This window comes from Setaria italica, chromosome I (assembly GCF_000263155.2).
Source record: "Setaria italica strain Yugu1 chromosome I, Setaria_italica_v2.0, whole genome shotgun sequence".
Taxonomy (NCBI): Eukaryota; Viridiplantae; Streptophyta; class Magnoliopsida; order Poales; family Poaceae; genus Setaria; species Setaria italica.
This window is the reverse complement of record NC_028450.1, coordinates 40,925,215-40,943,271: the sequence shown is the minus strand read 5'-3', so window position 1 is coordinate 40,943,271 and position 18,057 is coordinate 40,925,215. Positions and strand designations below refer to the sequence as shown.

At 45.3% G+C, this 18,057-nt stretch overlaps 3 protein-coding genes across 5 annotated transcripts; 2 read left to right on the top strand and 1 right to left on the bottom strand.

Moving 5' to 3' along the window:
• Positions 1-1,243: 1,243 nt before the first annotated feature.
• On the top strand, positions 1,244-3,960 carry LOC101779913 (alpha-1,3/1,6-mannosyltransferase ALG2). The gene is made up of 8 exons (XM_004954238.2): positions 1,244-1,400; positions 1,857-1,973; positions 2,217-2,410; positions 2,490-2,595; positions 2,716-2,863; positions 2,989-3,107; positions 3,221-3,387; positions 3,473-3,960. Exons 1-8 carry the CDS (start codon positions 1,304-1,306, stop codon positions 3,764-3,766), a joined length of 1,242 nt encoding a protein of 413 aa, XP_004954295.1. The 5' UTR covers positions 1,244-1,303; the 3' UTR covers positions 3,767-3,960.
• Positions 3,961-5,816: 1,856 nt separating this feature from the next.
• LOC101779520 (wall-associated receptor kinase 2) lies at positions 5,817-8,499 on the top strand. The gene is made up of 3 exons (XM_004954236.3): positions 5,817-6,809; positions 6,907-7,074; positions 7,178-8,499. Exons 1-3 carry the CDS (start codon positions 5,861-5,863, stop codon positions 8,356-8,358), a joined length of 2,298 nt encoding a protein of 765 aa, XP_004954293.1. The 5' UTR covers positions 5,817-5,860; the 3' UTR covers positions 8,359-8,499.
• Positions 8,500-8,754: 255 nt separating this feature from the next.
• LOC101778571 (probable starch synthase 4, chloroplastic/amyloplastic) lies at positions 8,755-16,000 on the bottom strand. Of its 3 annotated transcripts, none has more exons than XM_004954233.4 (20): positions 15,610-16,000; positions 15,404-15,460; positions 15,278-15,305; positions 15,116-15,182; positions 14,861-14,974; positions 14,503-14,725; positions 14,082-14,216; positions 13,209-13,313; positions 12,952-13,047; positions 12,602-12,731; positions 11,885-11,935; positions 11,558-11,668; positions 11,164-11,273; positions 10,879-11,044; positions 10,712-10,792; positions 10,558-10,626; positions 10,335-10,460; positions 9,568-9,629; positions 9,305-9,401; positions 8,755-9,122 (listed from the first exon to the last, which is right to left on the bottom strand). In XM_004954233.4, exons 1-20 carry the CDS (start codon positions 15,780-15,782, stop codon positions 9,003-9,005), a joined length of 2,121 nt encoding a protein of 706 aa, XP_004954290.1. In that variant the 5' UTR covers positions 15,783-16,000; the 3' UTR covers positions 8,755-9,002. The 3 variants fall into 3 exon arrangements, with proteins under 3 accessions (XP_004954290.1, XP_004954291.1, XP_022682247.1); XM_004954234.4 differs by having other exon boundaries at positions 10,564-10,626; positions 15,610-15,999; XM_022826512.1 differs by lacking the exons at positions 15,404-15,460; positions 15,610-16,000 and having other exon boundaries at positions 14,861-14,997.
• Between the last annotated feature and the right edge of the window lie 2,057 nt (positions 16,001-18,057).

The window sequence follows — 18,057 nt, the reverse complement described above, 5'->3', positions numbered from 1 at the left end:
CAAAAAGTTAGCCAGCGGGCGCAGCCGCACGGCACGCATCGTCTCAGTCTCCCACTGCGCCGCCAGGGGCTGCCCATCGTCGCGTCGCTAGGGGACAGGGGCTCGCCGTCGTCGCCCGCCCGCCCATGGATCCGCCGGCGTAGGGGTAGGAAATCGCCCCTGGAGCCAGGGGCTGCCCGTCGTCACGCCGCTAGGGGACAGGGGCTCACCGTCGTGGCCCGCCCACCCACGGATCCGCCAGCGTAGGGGCAGGAAATCGCCCTGGATCCACTAGCGCCAGGAGCTGCCCGTCATCGCGCCGCCAGGGCTGCCCGTCGTCGTGCCGCTAGGGGACAGGGGCTCGCCGTCGTCGCCCGCCCGCCCACGGATCCGCCGGCGTAGGGCAGGAAATCGCCCCTGGATCCACTGGCGCCAGGGGCTGCCCGTCATCGCTCGCCCACGGATCTGTCGGCGCCCGTGGAGTCGGGTTCCCTCCCCCAATTCGGGATTCCCTCTTCTTTTGCCATTGAATCGATTGGTAAGAAACCCTTGACTGCTCCCCTTCTCTATCTATTCTTCCTTTTCACCATCCTTGATCATTTCTTTGTTTCTTGCCGATGGATTTCTGTGTTTCTTTTCAAACCTTTATCTCCTATGTTCAGTGAACTGCACATTTAGGTTCAAATAATAGATATGCGAGTAATCTAGGTGACTAGAATCTTTTTTGTTTTCATGTATTTTCATGTTGTCTGATTAAGCACATTCGTTAATTTTTCAGCTTTTAAGCCAGTCCATCTCCCGCTCTGCTCACCAAGACACAACTGCTCTCTCACATTGCTGTTCAGCGGCTTGGGTTGTCAAACTGATATTTATTTAAATTGGGGATGTCCATGTTGTTTAGCGAGTTGGAATAGCAGCAATTTGAATTGAAGCTTGGACAGAAGGTACATGAAAGGATGTTTCTCTTGAATTGGGGATGTCCACTCTCATAAAAACATTTTCTTCTTCTCACCCCACAACATGGACATGAAAGGATGTTTCTACCTGGGCTGACAAAAATCCTCCCAAAATCCCACGAATGGCTGGGTTTGTGACCGAATGGGCCCAAGGCCATCCACTATCCGCCGCCGCGATCAAACATACCGGCCCACATAGCTAATCTGTAGCCCATCACTAAAGAAGCCCATTAACTGGTGAAGGAAAATTTGGATCTATCCCCTTAATTCCCTTGGGCCGGGCTCTTTGTTATCCTTTTCTTTTTCCTTTTTTTTTCTCGTGTGTGCAGCAATCACAGCGCGAGTCGGACGGAGGAGATACGGAGGAGATGGCTGCGGCGGGAGGGGGTGCCGGCGGCTCGTCGCCGTCGGGGACGAAGACAAAAAAGCTTAAAGTCGCCGTCATCCATCCGGATCTAGGAATCGGTAAGCCGCCCCCTTTCCTTCTCCCAGTCGAGCCCCCTGATCCTCAGTTTCCTACTCGCGCTGTCCAGTTTGAGGCTAAGATCTCGCATTAGATAGAATTATTTTGTAGATCGGGCCACTTCCCAGGAAGAAACACTTTTGGCTTTTACTGCAAGAGAGCAAAGCCGGTTTAGAGATTTTGGTGATTCTCAATTTTGCGCAAGCGCTGGACGCTGGTTGTCTCACTGTGTTGATGGAAGATTAAGTTTTGCACTTATGCTTCATATATGTACTAATTGATACTTCTAGTGGAGTGGCGACGCAATTCAATTAGCTTGCCGCGGTAAGCAATTTTGCCGATATGAAGCATGGGCAGCACACACTTGAAAATTTACAGAACAATTTCAGTAAACTTCTTGCCGCAGCAGTTGCAGTATAACCAAACTATAACCACACTTTCATCATCTTTTTGTGAAGGCGGTGCTGAGAGATTGATTGTTGATGCGGCTTGTGAGCTTGCTTCCCATGGACATGATGTTCATGTTTTCACATCACATCATGATAAAAACCGTTGCTTTGAGGAGACTGTTTCTGGTAAGCCTCTGCACTTATTTTGCTGATACCCTATCCCTGTAATTTTATTTAATATTTCCATTAGCTTCCTATGTTCCTTGTTTTTACACACTGTGGACTTCGTGATCTGGATTCTGGTGTTTAAGTCCGAAGTCATTCCCTTGCAAACTCAGTTCCTTAATCCTGGCAAATACTACAGCATTATGGTAAAATGTAGCTTATGCAATATAATTTTTACATGGTTTTCCTCTGCATGTTTTCCAGGTCCTTTTCCAGTTACTGTTTATGGAGATTTCTTGCCCCGCCATGTGTTTTACCGCTTTCATGCTGTCTGTGCTTATCTTCGATGCATTTTTGTTGCGCTCTGTGTGCTACTCTGGTGGCCCTCCTTTGATGTTATATTGGTAGATCAAGTTTCTGTTGTGATTCCACTGCTCAAACTAAAGGCATCATCCAAGGTATCAATCTCTTGTTCGGAATGCTTAGTGCTCTCTAGTTTCTTCTATCATGTTAACAGTTTGTTTGTTGCATCTCCAGATAGTGTTCTATTGTCATTTCCCTGATCTTTTGCTTGCACAACATACTACCATGCTTAGGAGGTTATACCGCAAGCCAATTGACATGATTGAGGAGTACACTACTGGTATAGTCCTCCACATCTAGAATCGTATCACTATGTTTGTTTTCGTTTCCTTTGCTTAACTATACATCTTGACATCCAGCAGCTTTCTAATTGTAGTGGTTATTCCTTTACATATATAAGGTATGGCAGATTTGATTTTGGTCAACAGCAAGTTCACTGCAGCAACCTTTGCAAGGACCTTTCGTGCCGTACATGCTAGAGGAATTGAGCCTGGTGTTCTATATCCAGCTGTATCTGTTGAGCAGTTTCATGAACCTCATGCTTATAAGTAACTTCATGCTTGTATATAACTGACTTAGGTTTCACTTAATTCAAATTTTTGCATACATAAGCAGATGTCATCAACTTATCATGTTCAGGTGCAGCTAAAATAAACTACCATCTTTTGTACAGGTTGAATTTCCTATCGATTAACAGATTTGAGAGGAAGAAGAATCTTGATCTAGCCATTTCAGCATTTGCTTTGCTCCGTTCTGGTGGTGCTTTGCAAGATGCAACTTTAACAGTAGCAGGTGATTTCTGTGTATATATTCTTTTCGTTTGAGTTGCAGGCCCAATATTACTCTATCTTGGGTTAACAATGCCAGATTATCGACTATGCTGATTTCTTACTGTGCTCATTTAGGTGGCTATGATAAGCGTCTCAAGGAAAATGTTGATTACCTTGAGGAGCTCAAAAGATTGGCGGTGACTGAAGGGGTGTCTGGACAGGTTAAATTTGTAACGTCGTGCTCAACGTCTGAAAGAAATGAGCTTCTCTCCAACTGCCTTTGTGTTTTGTACACTCCAAAGGTAAGTATCTAGCTGTGCTAGGACTAAGCTAAGCATTTATTTGAAAAAAAAAACTTTAACAAGCCTGTTTCCGATACTTATCCAGGATGAACATTTCGGCATTGTCCCTCTTGAAGCCATGGCGGCCCATAAGCCTGTCATTGCATGCAACAGCGGTGGCCCAGTGGAAACAGTTGTGAATGAAGTTACAGGGTTTCTGTGTGATCCATCCCCCGCAGAATTCTCAAAAGCCATGCTGAAACTTGTGAATGACCCTGACCTCGCGCTCAGGATGGGTAAACAAGCACGAGACCATGTGGTGCAAAAATTCTCCACGAAGACATTTGGTGACCTCCTCAACAGCTATGCCCTGAATGTCTACCATGAGAGGATGGAGTGATCTATAATACCTAATTCCATGTCAACAATGCCATGTGGAAACAGTTTGAACAATACAGCATTTTTTTTTTGCATTTTTGCAACTCATCTGACTTTGATGTGCAGACATGATGCTAATGCCCTTAGGCAGACTCGAGTGACTTGCTTATCTGTTTATTGTGTTTACTTAGTTAATCAAATTCGCCAAATTCATCCTGTGCTGCACGTCTACACCTGGAATGGAGCTGGGCCTTGTTATAGTTTGTCTTCTTTCACCCCCTAAAGAAAGTAATTAGGTGTACAATCTGTTGAAACATCAAAGAATCAGCTCACATCTGTAGGTTGCGATATGCCGAAGCCGATGTTTGAAAGGAATCATGAAGGTCCAGGTCGCTGTGCCAATTTCTAGAAACCTATTTGTTGATTCGGTGAACTGTCAAGAATCATCAGATCAGAGTTCTTCCACTATCTGACTCACGCCTTTGGGATGCAAATTCAAGGAATGTGCCAAATCAAAGGTAAACTCTGAAGGATTCCTAAAAGGGGACTCCATCTGAAGTCTGAATAGGTAGGAGTACGTAGCTAATGTGGTTTTGTCAGCGGTGGAATTGTTGCTTCTGTTCACAGGAAGCTGAGTTCAGGGTGGAAAACAGCGGTGGACGGTTCCAAACCTCAGAGAATTTTATAACGCGATTAGTCGGTGGCGGTTGTGATCAGGATGCATCTTTTAAAGATTTCTTAGTCAACGGATTTCACAGCTCCTTGAGCATCATGAGCCGCGCTGGTTGCTGCTGCGTCTGTTTTCAAAAGAAGATAGCTAGCGCGACAGTCAAATCCATCAGGGAGCGTTAGTTCGACGGAACGGAAATGCCTAATTTTGTCAAACTACGCGGCTTACCGATTCCTAGATCCGGATGGATGACGGCGACTACAGGCTTTTTTGTCTTCGTCCCCGACGGCGACGAGCCGCCGGCACCCCCCTCCCGCCGCAGCCATCTCCTCCGTCCAACTCGCGCTGTCGTTGAGGACCAGGACCAGTGATTGCTGCACACACGAGAACAAAAGGAAAAAGAAAAGGATAACGAAGAGCCCGGCCCAAGGGAATTAAGGGGATAGATCCAAATTTTCCTTCACCAGTTAATGGGCTTCTTTAGTGATGGGCTACATATTAGCTGTGTGGGCCGGTGTGTTTGATCGCGGCGGCGGATAGTGGATGGTCTTGGGCCTATTCGGTCACAAGCCCAGCCCATTCGTCGTATTTTGGGAGGATTTTTGTCAGCCCAGAGGCAGAAACATCCTTTCATGTTCATGTTGTGTGGTGAGAAGAAAGGGGTGGTTGTGAGCACTCCACTCTCATAAAAATAGCTCAACTCTACCAACTCTTCCTTCGTGCAGCTTCACTACACCAAATCCAGATAAATATGGAGTTGCTCCATCTATTTGCTAATGAGATGGCTCTAGCTCGGAACATGATATTTTTGTGCAAATTGTCTATTATACCCTTGAAGGTTGGAGTAATTTCCTATATATTGCAAATCTAAAAGGGCTAGCAACGTTTAAATAAAATCAAGTGCATTTTTGTTTAAAGGAATCTTAAATTTGGTTAAAAAATAAGAACCATTAATTTTTAGAGAGGGGGGCATTGGTCCCCTTTTGATCTGAACTATGCTCCGCTCCTACTTTCTATCAGCGTGAAGGAGAAAGGTAGGCCAATGAAGCTCCAAATTCTTCTATGGCAACAGGCATTACGAGTTATTTTTATTTTATTCCAGTTTTGTGCGGAAAGAACCAACTTGATCAACTTGACCATACGAGCCGGACCAACCCGGCGCAAGTGGGACGCAGATGCAGCTCCCCGCTCCCATTCTGGCGCGCCTATCAGCACCCCAAAAACCGCTGCGCTGCGCCTTCCCCCTGCAACCGCGTCATCGGTCAAGGCGTCAAGCCAAAACCATCCGATTCGAGCCGACGAGCCGCCCCGTCAAAAGAAGCTAACCTACGAAGCGCGTGTACACACATGCATCTTCTTTTGGTCGTTGGCTTGTTGGTCCATCAAGCTGCGCTAGCACCACGTATATCGGACCCCGACTGTCTAACGGGAGAACACACCTCAAAAATGGCAAGCAGCCTGCAGCTCCAGGCCGTTGCGCTGGTCGTGTTGCTATCGCGGCTGGCGCCGGTGACACCGGCGTCATCTCAGCGGCAGCAGCAGCCACAGGCGATGCCTCTCGCGCGGCCGGGATGCCGGGACAGGTGCGGCAACATCACCATCCCCTACCCATTTGGCATCGGCGCCGGCTGCTACCGCGACGACGGCGTCGGGGGCTTCCAGCTCCTCTGCGACGACACCCACTCCCCTCCCCGCCTCACCATATCCGACTACAGCAGCACCCAGCTCGCCGACCTGTCCCTCGCCGCCGGCGAGGCTCGGGCCTACCTCAACGCGACGCGCAAGTGCTACAACGACACGGGGGGGTTCGTCGACCGGAACACCAACCCGTCGTACATGTCCCTCGGCACTAGCCCCTACCTCTTCTCCCCGGTCAAGAACCGCCTCGTCGCCACCGGCTGCCCCAGCCTCGGCTACTTCGTCGACGCGGCGGAATACTTCATCAGCGGCTGCACGTCCGTGTGCCGGCCGTCGCAGTACACCATCCCAGGGCAAGGGTCGTGCACCGGCGTGGGGTGCTGCCAGAGCGACATACCCCCCGGCGTCAACTACTACCAGCCCAACACGCTAAACTTACAGTTACCGGGGCAGCTAGACCCGACCTTCTCCAGAAATGTCACGACCTGCCACTACGTGTTCCTGGTGGAGACGGCGTGGTTCAGCTACAGCGACGCCGCCTTCTTCAACCGCACAGACGACTTCACCGTGCCCGTCGTGCTCGACTGGGCCGTCCGGAACGTCGGTAACTGCACCACCGCCAGGCGCAACGCCACGGACTACGCGTGCCGGAGCGTCCACAGCGACTGCGTCGACTCCATCGGCAACGGCGACGGCTACCGCTGCAACTGCTCCAAGGGGTACGAGGGAAACCCCTACCTCGACGGTGGATGCAGAGGTACACATCTCATCTCAACGCGATATGCTCATTACAGATTTCCCCTGTTTTGCCTGTTTGTCTTACCCAATGATGAAATTGCTTCTGCAAACGGAAGACATCGACGAGTGCAACCGCAAACACGAATACTCATGCTACGGAGACTGCACAAACAAGCCGGGAACCTACATTTGCGAATGCCCTCCGGGAACCACTGGGGATCACTCCAGGCAGAACGGTTGCCGGCCCAAGGACAAGTTCACGCTAGCTCTCAAAGTGGTTACAGGTACACAGATCATCATCCTGTGATCCAACGCTACATGAATATGATTGTAATCTTCTCAATTTGTTGTCGGGATACTGATGAGTGATGACTACGTGATGTTCAGGAGTTAGCGTCGGAGTGTTCCTGTCAGTATTCATGTGCTTCTGGCTCTACCTTGGGCTCCAGAAGAGGAAGCTCATCAGGACGAAGCAGAGGTTCTTCGAGCAGAACGGGGGTGTGATCCTGCAGCAGCAGATGCGCTCCTACAGCAGCGCCGGCGCCGGAGCAGGCGGGTTCAAGATATTCTCCGAGGAGGAGCTCGAGAAGGCGACCAACAACTTCGCCGATGACCGAGTTCTCGGCCGCGGCGGGCACGGCGTCGTCTACAGGGGCGTGCTCGAGGACAAGACGGTGGTGGCCATCAAGAAGTCGAAGATGATGGAGGAGGCGCAGACCAAGGAGTTCGCGAGGGAGATGTTCATCCTCTCCCAGATCAACCACAGGAACGTCGTGAAGCTTCTTGGCTGCTGCCTCGAAGTGGAAGTGCCCATGCTGGTCTATGAGTTCGTCTCCAGCGGCACTCTCTACCATTACATCCACAAGGATCTCAAGGCTGACAAAACCTTTGACACCCGTCTCCGGATAGCGGCAGAGTCAGCCGAGGCACTTGCGTACATGCACTCGTCTGCATCGCCGCCGATCCTCCATGGAGACGTCAAGACGGCGAACATTCTGCTTGATGACAAGCTCACCGCGAAAGTTTCAGATTTCGGGGCATCAAAACTGGCACCCACTGATGAGGCCGAGATTGCAACGTTGGTGCAGGGGACCTGCGGGTACCTGGACCCTGAATACCTTATGACATGCCAGCTAACGGATAAGAGCGACGTGTACAGCTTTGGCGTCGTCCTGCTGGAGCTTCTAACCAGGAAGAAGGCACTCTACTTCGATGGGCCAGAGGAAGACAGAAGCCTCGTGTCATGCTTCATGACGGCAATGAAGGCTGGTCGGCACGAAGAGCTTCTTGACAACCAGGTGAGGAACGAGATGAGAGCCGAGGTGCTTGAAGAAATTGCTCACCTTGTGATGCGATGCTTGAGCATGAGCGGGGAGGAACGGCCGACGATGAAGGAGGTTGCTGAGAGGCTGAGGAGATACCAGCAGCACCCGTGGGCTCAGGCTCATGCCAATCCGGAGGAGAGGCAAACGTTGCTTCCCAGGGAACAACAGGATCTTCCTTTATTGTTCAGACAGCAAGATGTCCTCGATCTTGAAGAGGGCAGCACATATACATACAGTTTGTAGATCGCAATATGTGTACCATTCTTTTAGTGAATAATCGATTCAACTAGGATTTTTTAGGATGTAATTATAAAAAGGTGCGCACATGTTGAAGAAAATTAAACAAACAAATGAAAAAGTTTGCAAGTTTAACCCTATCTGAAATGAACAGATAGCTCAACTTGTGAGATGGGGATTAAGTCCTTCAGGTAACTCCTATGAGATAAGGTAATGTCGAAGAGCTTCAAAGAAGTTTATGTCGATTGCAAGATCCCAGGGAGGCGACAAAAAATCATTGACATAATATTATATAATTTATCAAAACAACACTATATGTGCCAATCTCGTATACTCTTCATTATTTTCTTTAAGAAAAAGGGAAAGTAATTACTAAACTTTGTGAAACTGAATGCAGATCTCTTGCATGCTTCGTGGACAAAACGACATGATTTAACAATGGTTTGAGGCCATTCGTTACAAGTATAGGAAAACCACAAGCTTTATGAACCGTTGTTCACTATTTACTTATTTACAACAAATAGAATGAACGAATTGCTTAGCTTGATTTATAGTTAACCTAGAAAAACTAAATTTACAGGATTAAGTGCAAACATTGTACCTTTTATTTGGGGATCTGGTGCCTAATGCTTTCTTGACGGATTCCCAATTCACAGCTTCCTTAAAGAGGAATAGGCCTCCCAGTGAAGGTCATAGCACTCAGCATCCCATGCTAAACCCTTAGCCATCCCATCTTTTATCTGCTGATCCCAACTGGAAGGGTCATTCTTCTGCACATTAAGTAGTAAACTATTTGTCAATTCAAGAAGCAAATAACTTCAAAATACAATATCATTTCAGGATTTCAGCTTCCGGAGCCTGTTGATTGTAACTTTGGCCTATGCTGATGGTTAGGAACAGTATTCGATATTTTATAGATGATTAATGTGCACAATTGAGATTGTGAACTTACAAAACTATCAAGTGCTTGAAGAAGAGAGAACTCTCCATAGGTTGAGATGATATACTTAGACATTACTCTGTTGCGGCAATCACGCCCCTCAGATTGCCTGGTGACAGATGCATATAAATGGAGGCCATTAGAAACACATAATCACATATACACATAATTGTTAATTCATGCAGTTTCAGTTCAGTGCATCAAACATTTCATCTAAATCAGATCACACAGAGGAATTGCCCAAGTAAATTATAAACGTTTTGGTGGTTTTTTACCTGGATCCATCGTTGGGAAAGTTTATCTGTACCGGTGCACATCCATACTTTATTGCCTTCACCTGCCCACAAAGAAACTTTATTAAGAGGCATAACAGTTGGGCGGAAACTAATCATAGTAGATATTTTTTCATGTGTCCTGAAATATAACTGAAGTAATTAATGATGTTGCTAAATTCAACACAGTTTAACAAAAATAAATTATCAGCAAGGTCTGTTAATAAAAATATGTATATATATACAGCAGCATGCTGAATAAGATCAACGTAACAAATAAAAATTGTTGTCTTTATTTGAAAGGAAAATGATGTGTACTAAAACTATTGTTTTTCTTTTTTTTCAGAAAGAAAACTACGCATACATATTTTCTGGCATAAACAATAAAAAAAAATATGTATGTACCCCTGCTTATTTGGGGAGGGGGCGGTGGAAACTGCAGTCGCTAGATAACATGTTTGCAATTGAAGCATACATGACATTCAAAAGGAATGAGTCACTATAAGGAGTCGTGTGCTCATGGTGCTCAGTGGTCATTCTTTCTTAATAGCACATGGAAATGAATTTTCACCAGTTCTGTGGCAAGGGGGGCTAATTTCATTATTTCACCCTCAATTCAATGATTTCACACCTACAATCAGCCATATTCTGGAAACCTCCTTCCATAAAATTAAACGGCACTTAGTTTTGTTAGCTACAAGCTACAAGCATCCTTATACATTGAGCCTTAATTTACTAAGCGGAAATAGAAAAGGGCTGCTTTCACATACTGCTATTTGAAGCGATGGGTCTTCAAAGGAAGAGCAAAGAATGATATCAGAGCCTGCATATATTAAATGTGCAAGTGTCTCGTTGTATTCCTCGACGAATGCTATGTCATCATCAAGATTGATAAACTGAATAAGTGACAAATAAATGGAATTAGATTGAACATGCAGTGTGCTATGACATAGAATGCTTAAACAAGTTATGTTAGACATGGAATAGCGATACCTTTACCTCTTCCTTTAATGCCCGCACAGTTGAGTTCACGACAGATCCTAACTTTTCCATGAAGATGACCTGCATGGTACATAATCTTGCAACTATACTAAGAAAAAAAACGATTCTTTAAGTTGAAGGGAAGGTAACTAATAACTACAGAAACCTGAGCATTTTTGCGCAGAGCAACATGAACTGCTTCCTTGAGATTATGAATATCTGAATAACCATCACAGATACATCCTACCTAACAAATGGCACTTAACTCATGATATGCTCAATGTACAACTAAGCAAACAGAAGTAATATGTTCAAAACAATGGGGGCACATACTATAATGGACGAACCACTGCTGAACCCAAGTCGTCGCTTAAGTGCTTCTCTGCAAATGGACTTCCCCTCAATATCATTGGCAGAATACCTCCGAGGAAGATAAATGTCTTTTGATGGATACCAAAGTTCACCATCCAATCCATGAGAAGCAACCAATATCTTCTCCCTTAAAGGAAATAAAGTGTCTCAGAAAATCTCAGCAAAGCATTACCAATTGCAACCAGCATTTTTCTATGTCCCATGGAAGAAAAATTGTGGAAATCTTTAAAAAAAACAGATAATTACTTATGTGCAGTTAATGTTGCTTCCAACCCATGTCTCGAACCCTGTATAAGAACATCTCTCGAATGGATTGAGGACATTAAAACAACTTTATTTGAGTAAACGATTCCTCCCTGCACATATATATATATGAGCAGAAGTTAATAGAAAGATATAGGTTTAATCGGGTATGTCAAGGGCATTTGAAACAATTTACTTCTATCTGGCATTTTAAAATTATATACAAGGAAAATGTGCACATGTTTGAAAAAGTTTCCCACAGAGAGACAAAATTGCCCCCCAGTACTATAGTTTGTGAAGGCAGAGTACACAAAAATTTAGATACACATGGTCCGACGGCCATCAATGTCTAGAATATATAAAAGCATCTAATTTCTCAATTTTAAAGAAGACTCACCTTAAGAATATTAACTAGATGTGTCTTATTAGGATCCTGCAGACGATCAGCACGATGAAGCTTACGAGGATCAAGCCCACACATCTCCACCTTATTTGGCTCCTCTAGGCACTAGTAGCAATTGCATGAAACATACAATATTTAAGAAAAACAAGAAACCATGAGTAGATGCAGGTACTTGCACAACTGAGCCCTCAAAAATGGCTCAAGATATGTGCAAAAGGTGTTTTCATTATTAGAAGATAGTAGGCGATTTGAATCTTAAAGTTTGCATCAATCTTATATTCAAGAAGTATTGATGGTGGAAGAGTTATACTGGATATTTACTTGGGAATTCAAGTCTTGGCATGTCAATAATATTCGAGTGTTCTCAAGCCCCTGAAAGCATAACAAAGTTATATAAGGACTTTGATAGGAAAATGCTAAATTACTAGTGATTCTCATATACATCTGTAATGTTTAACACATGATGTAAACTCACACTTTGGAATCAAAGTTGGAGTGCAACAATTATGGCAAGGCATGACAGATTAAACTCCCACTGAAAATGAGAACATTCATGTGGCAGCTCATGGTAAACAATCAGAGCTTCATTTAAAGGGGCATTGCTGGCCAGGTTTAGAAAATTGCACACCATATGGATAAAGTGACAACACAGATCATGTATTGTGTACTCTTGAGAATTGCTGACACCCCTAGCTGAATGGTTGACCTGTAAACTAGCGGGATTCCTAATAAATCCGGTAAGTACTCCTTCAATCTAACAAAGAATGTAAATTATTTGTGTTACAACATCGTTCACATATTTCTTCTTCTGTTTCCAGAATGAGATATTTTCCATTGGCAATAATAGGGCAAAATCCTATAAGAAAATGTTATCATGCACTTAACATGAAGAAGCAAGGAAGAACATTGGATGGTTTTAGAATAAATAATCTATGAACTATTGTCATACCATTAAAAAGCACGCACAAATTGAGAAGGCAGTGTCTTTGAGAGAGATGAGCATATAATCAATAATAAATACACTTAAGTAGAACTGACCTGGTGAGCAAATATATCCCAGAAAAGTGGTGCCACTATAGCAGTTTCCCAGTTATGTATGTGCAAAATGTCTGGCTGCTTTCCAGATTTTACAATATAATCCAACGATGCACGGGAAAAATAGGAAAATCTGAAGAAGAAGAAGAAACAGTAAGAACATGTAATTTGTATGTCAGATGCAAAATAGAAACAGCATCCCACCATTGTGCCATATATTGATCTTCCAATAAAAAACTTTCTAAAACCCTACAATGCTTAACAGTTATGCAAATATAATCAGTTCAAAATCAGGTCCTTGTGCATGTTATAGTCATAAAAGTGTGTCATTATCCTAATATAGTAATACATACCGCTCAAAGTCATCAGGGTAGCCACGTAACATATCACGATTGAAATAGGAGAGCTGGACTGGTTCTATGAGTATAAGACCAACGCCACTTGAAGTACTACATCAAAGAAGAAAAATTAGGAGAATACCTCTAGAACTCCACAAAGACAGAAGCATGAAGGAACAATATGATCAGAATGTAATTATATCAACTAAAATAAGACGAGAAAGATAATAGGGCTTGTTAGGCCTCTTTGCATACTAGGAGTGTATGTTTACCCAGTCCATATTCTGTTTTTATGCCAAATACCACCAAAATAAGATTCATATTCTGCCTCAGCTTTCCTCAGACCATGAATTCCATCCATGTTTATGCTGGTGTACCTATTTTGGGCCACACGAATGCAATGAACATGATAGCTTTGCTTCCAATAATCAAGATGTATAAGGCACAAGCCAAAGCAATGGATATTATCATATTAGTAAGGATAAAACAAACTTCAAATATGACACACATAAGATCAGTGGACAAAAAAGAAGAAAGGAAAAAAATGAGGACTGACCCTAACTTCGTTGGAAGTGTGGATGTGTAAACCTAGACTACCCAAGTTCGGGTCCTTGTCAAGGTGAATTTGGTTGCCCATTTGCTTCTTAATTAAAACAGCCTAGTTCCTCCTAGGTTGATCTAGGCTTCCTAAAATTAAAATGTTTGGTTAAGTAATGGAATCATTTGGGATGTGTTGTCCTCAATGGTGTAAATGGTATGGTTATGAATCATAGATGGTGATCAGAACTAATTGAACTCAAATCTTCAGAAGAATGTTCAGTTTACAAATCCATATAGAATGAGAAAAAAACTCACGTCATCTGGATATTGATGTCTACATTTCAGAATTTTGTTTTTACTTTTATACGCAATGATTTGTTACCTGGTATAAATATAGAGTATTAATACGCTGCAGTACAGCTAAAATCTTAGAAGCATGTTATCTAGTTGAACATTGTTGATGCTAAATCAACCCCAAGAAATTTTCAAATTCATATGACAACTTGGACCATTACAACACGTAAACTTAGGTGTCCAGCTGATCTAGTAAGCATGCAGCAGTATTATTGTACCAAGGATTCGGTAAGGGCAAAGAGATTGCATACTTGGGCAGTATCACCTCCACCAAGTTACCCTTTCCTTGAACCGCACAAGATACACCGGCAACATAGGTCGACAATGATCCACATGATGATATTGGGTCTAGTTCACTGCAGATGTGCACAACATGAAGAGATTTCCTGCATTGAACATAGGATGAAATATAGCAGCGACAAACATGATACCGGAGATTCAAGTTAAACAGGTTGCTTGACTATGATAAAGTAGATGCACAGTTCCATGATTACACTGGACGAAATATGTGGCAAGAATGTATGAGTTGCCATTTTGGCGAGCATCTTCAAGCTCACTCAAGTGGGTGGCTGGGTGCCAAAAGATACCCATATGCAGCTGTACAGTATAGCAGAAACTTTGAATGAGAGACAGTAAGAGTTGCAGTTCGGACAGAGGTAAGAGGTAGCGTACTCTATTGGTTTACGCAGAAAGAGTCGAAGTTCGGACAGCAGTTCAGTATTTGCCTTATGATGAATCTCAGAAAAAGTGCTTTGTATTATGCTTCTATTATTGACAACTTTCTCTCTTAAATCAGATGCTTCCTGCATGCTGATCATTCCAGAAACAACCATTGTATCTATTCGCAGGAGTAACTCACAGAATGTTGATGATTGCACTGCTTCTAGAGGGACACCTGAAAGGGCTCCCGTGAGAAAATCAAAGGTGTAAAGGTAAAGAGAAAGACATATGAAATGACATCTGAAGGAAGTACAGTTTCATAATCTGGATTCTGACCCGACTAACTCCATGCTGAAAAATGGGAACGCACCTTGCACTTCCGTTTCTAGCACTTCTATTTCCTGAAGAAGCGATTTATTTTCATCTTGCAGTTTCTTCAGCTCCTCCATGGCCAGAAGCCGCTGCTTGTTTAGGGACAGGATATCTGTGATGTACAAATTATTTTACCTATTAATCAGAAAACCACAGTGATGTGAATCTAGTTGAAAACTGTGTTGTCCTTGTAGCCTCAAAGCTGTCGCGGAACATAAAACTACATTGAACAAAGGAGGGGAAGAGTAATTACTCCGTTGAGCCTGGCTGAAGAGCTCCATAATGTCACCCTTGCGTTGTTCACTAGCCAAATCTGTTCCCTGGGATAGCAGAGATTCGTAATCCTTTTAATCCAGCATAGCAGAACGATGGTAGAAGATGATGAGCATTTATCTGTGTCCATCTCAATTCATACCTGATCACTGCTCTCTTCGACGTCCAACCTACAATTCCCACAACCCAGCATAGACATATTAATCACTGGCTGCTCCAGCTCAAGCGCTACAAAAATGGTAACAACGCAGAGATAGCGGGCACCCACCGCACGGTGCTGGAGCTCTCGCGACGGGGCGTACCGCGAGGATTGCCGTTCCCCTTCCTGACACGCGTACGAAAGGACTGAATCAAATAAGGCAGGGAGCGCGCACGCGCGGACACGCACAGAGAAACACGTGAACGCACGGCACGGGCACGCAAATGAACGAGCATGACTGCACGAGCTCGTGATGGGTGCGGATTTGTACGCACCTGGAGTAGGAGCAGCGGGTGAGAAGCGTGGGTCGAGCAGCGCGGGCGAAGAGAGGGCAATGTGCCCCGCCGCGCGGATGCGGGAGGCGACGCCGCCGCCGGAATTGAGGAGCTGGTGGAGGCGGTGGTGGGGCTCGCATCGCCGCTCCAACGACGAGGCGCGTCGTCTCCATCCCTGCCTACTACGAGCGCGCCCGCGCGCACCTATCCTACCTATGCGCGGCGCACCTCCCGCGGATTCACCGGGTGAGAGAACACCATCTGATTCTAGGTTTCGAGGGGGAGGTGGCGCAGTGGCGCTGATCGGAGAAGCCAAGCGGGAGGTTTGCGGAGGAAGGGGGAGGAGCGCGTGGCGTTTTGGCGTGTGCGGGCGAGCGAGTGAGCGGTGGTGCGGGCCGCGCAGGTTTATCGGGGATTTGGGGATTAATCGGGCGGGATTAGTTACCTCACCCGCCCGGCGGCGGCGGGTTTCTCTACTACTGGACTGGGTTTGGCGGGGACGGTTCGAAGCGAGCAGCCAGCCCATCACGGCGCCCACTTGCGGGCCGAGGGCTTGGCTTCGGCCCAACGTATCGGGACGGAGGCGGCCTTTTGCTTGCGTGGCACGTGTTCCGGCCCCATTTTGTTGCTGAAGTGACGCGGGCTCAGCAGAATTAGCGACGGGTCTCAAGAAAAGAACTAAATTAGCGACGACTTCCAAATTCCAAATCATTTCGCTGCAGCCTGCCGATATTGATCAGCTGCTGACCCCTGTCCGTGCCTCCTTCTCTCCTGGTCATTTTCCATGGCCACAGTCTCACAGAGTCTAGCCGACGATCGTGAGGGTTCAGGAATTTCTCGAGTCGTCCATCGTCGAAAGAGTCTCCATGGAAAAATGGAGAGGTCAATCACGCATGGAGCGATGCCGGCTTGATTTGATTGATTTTTCGATTCCCTGTGTTGATGGAATGGAACGAAACTTGAACGGGCAGGTTACGTAAAAGCCTGCGTTATTATTCGAACATCTCGGACTCTCGTGTGTGCAATCCATGCATGGCAAGCAGACGCCTCCGAAATTTGGTTCATCCTCTGCAGAGAAGCCTAATGAAACTTGCACATCCAGCGTCGAAGCTGCCGATCGTGTTCGGGGTAGTTTATCTACAGAGGATGGAGAAAGAGAACAAGATCGAATCAACCTAAACAACTATGCATATATTACTAAGTTACTAGAGGAAGAAGATGATGATGACATTACCAAGCATCCTTTAATCTGTGTGCTGCTGCCTGACAATTTAGAAACCTAGCATGGAGTTACGCGTCATCAGTGACATATAGCAACATGCCAACGTCACCGCCCTCATCCAACCGAGCGTGCCCAGGTGTGCCCATCGCGCCCCACTTGCTCTCACAGATCAGCATCGCACGCGCGTCGCTCGTTCGCTTGGAGCTAGCGAAAATTACACTGATTCACCGTCACTCCATCAGTTACCGCCCAAAAATAAACGTCGCTGTCTGACTATGACTAGGGGGTGTTTAGAAGTGTCACATCGGATGTTCAGATGCTAATTAGGAGGATTAAATATGAGCTAATTATAAAACTAATTGCAGAACCTTGTGCTAATTCGCGAGACAAATCTATTAAGCCTAATTAATCGATCATTAGCAAATGATTACTGTAGCACCACATTGTCAAATCATGGACTAATTAGACTTAATAGATTCATCTCGCGAATTAGACTCCATCTGTACAATTAGTTTTGTAATTAATCTATATTTAATACTCCTAATTAGCATTTAAACATCCGATATGACAGGTGCTAAATTTTAATGAGGTGCATCAAATACCCCGCGAAATCAACAATACCACGTTCCTGTCTTGCGGAGACGGATCACACTGACTTGCCGAATGACATTTCGCAGCAGTGTGTCGTCAGCTCTACCCCGCAGTCTACGGAAACGTATTTTTTTGCTCCAAGAAATAAAGCCCTATTCGTGTCAGCCGGCGTCGATTCTAAACACGCCCCGTGACCAAGGCGGGGGCTCACCTCATCAGAACTGATGACAGGAACTCTAAAAAAAGGATGACAGGTACAGCGAGGAACGGAGCAGCATGCACGAGCACACATTGCACCGGCGGCCGTCAGCGCAGACACAAACATCTCATTGGAGTTTGCTTCCATCAGGCGCAACGCAACAGAGGATCGATCGATGTCAGTTGCCAGCATTTCTTAAATGTCATTATTGACAGATTTTAGCCAACCTCCTCCCATTAGTGGTCTATAAAAATGCTCCTCTTTGGTGCCAGGTCTCCATCAGATACCGCACCTTGCCGGAACAAGACGATTATGGGGGTGTTTTCTTCCCGTGTCTTATTTTTAGCACGTGTCACATCGAATGTTTAGATACTAATTAGGAGTAGTAAACGTAGACTATTTACAAAACCAATTACATAAGTGGAATCTAAACGGG

Bases quoted from the DNA above. Each gene is read 5' to 3' on its own strand.
- LOC101778571 (XM_004954233.4), bottom strand. From the start codon at position 15,782: ATGGAGACGACGCGCCTCGTCGTTGGAGCGGCGATGCGAGCCCCACCA. The intron at 14,217-14,502 runs GTACGCTACCTC...TGTTCAATGCAG, and splicing joins TTTCTGCGTAAACCAATAGA to GAAATCTCTTCATGTTGTGC. The intron at 11,045-11,163 runs GTAATTATCTGT...ATTTCCTTTAAG, and splicing joins GCAACATTAACTGCACATAA to GGAGAAGATATTGGTTGCTT.
- LOC101779913 (XM_004954238.2), top strand. From the start codon at position 1,304: ATGGCTGCGGCGGGAGGGGGTGCCGGCGGCTCGTCGCCGTCGGGGACG. The intron at 2,596-2,715 runs GTATAGTCCTCC...TACATATATAAG, and splicing joins GATTGAGGAGTACACTACTG to GTATGGCAGATTTGATTTTG. The intron at 3,108-3,220 runs GTGATTTCTGTG...GTGCTCATTTAG, and splicing joins TGCAACTTTAACAGTAGCAG to GTGGCTATGATAAGCGTCTC.
- LOC101779520 (XM_004954236.3), top strand. From the start codon at position 5,861: ATGGCAAGCAGCCTGCAGCTCCAGGCCGTTGCGCTGGTCGTGTTGCTA. The intron at 6,810-6,906 runs GTACACATCTCA...TGCAAACGGAAG, and splicing joins CCTCGACGGTGGATGCAGAG to ACATCGACGAGTGCAACCGC. The intron at 7,075-7,177 runs GTACACAGATCA...CGTGATGTTCAG, and splicing joins AGCTCTCAAAGTGGTTACAG to GAGTTAGCGTCGGAGTGTTC.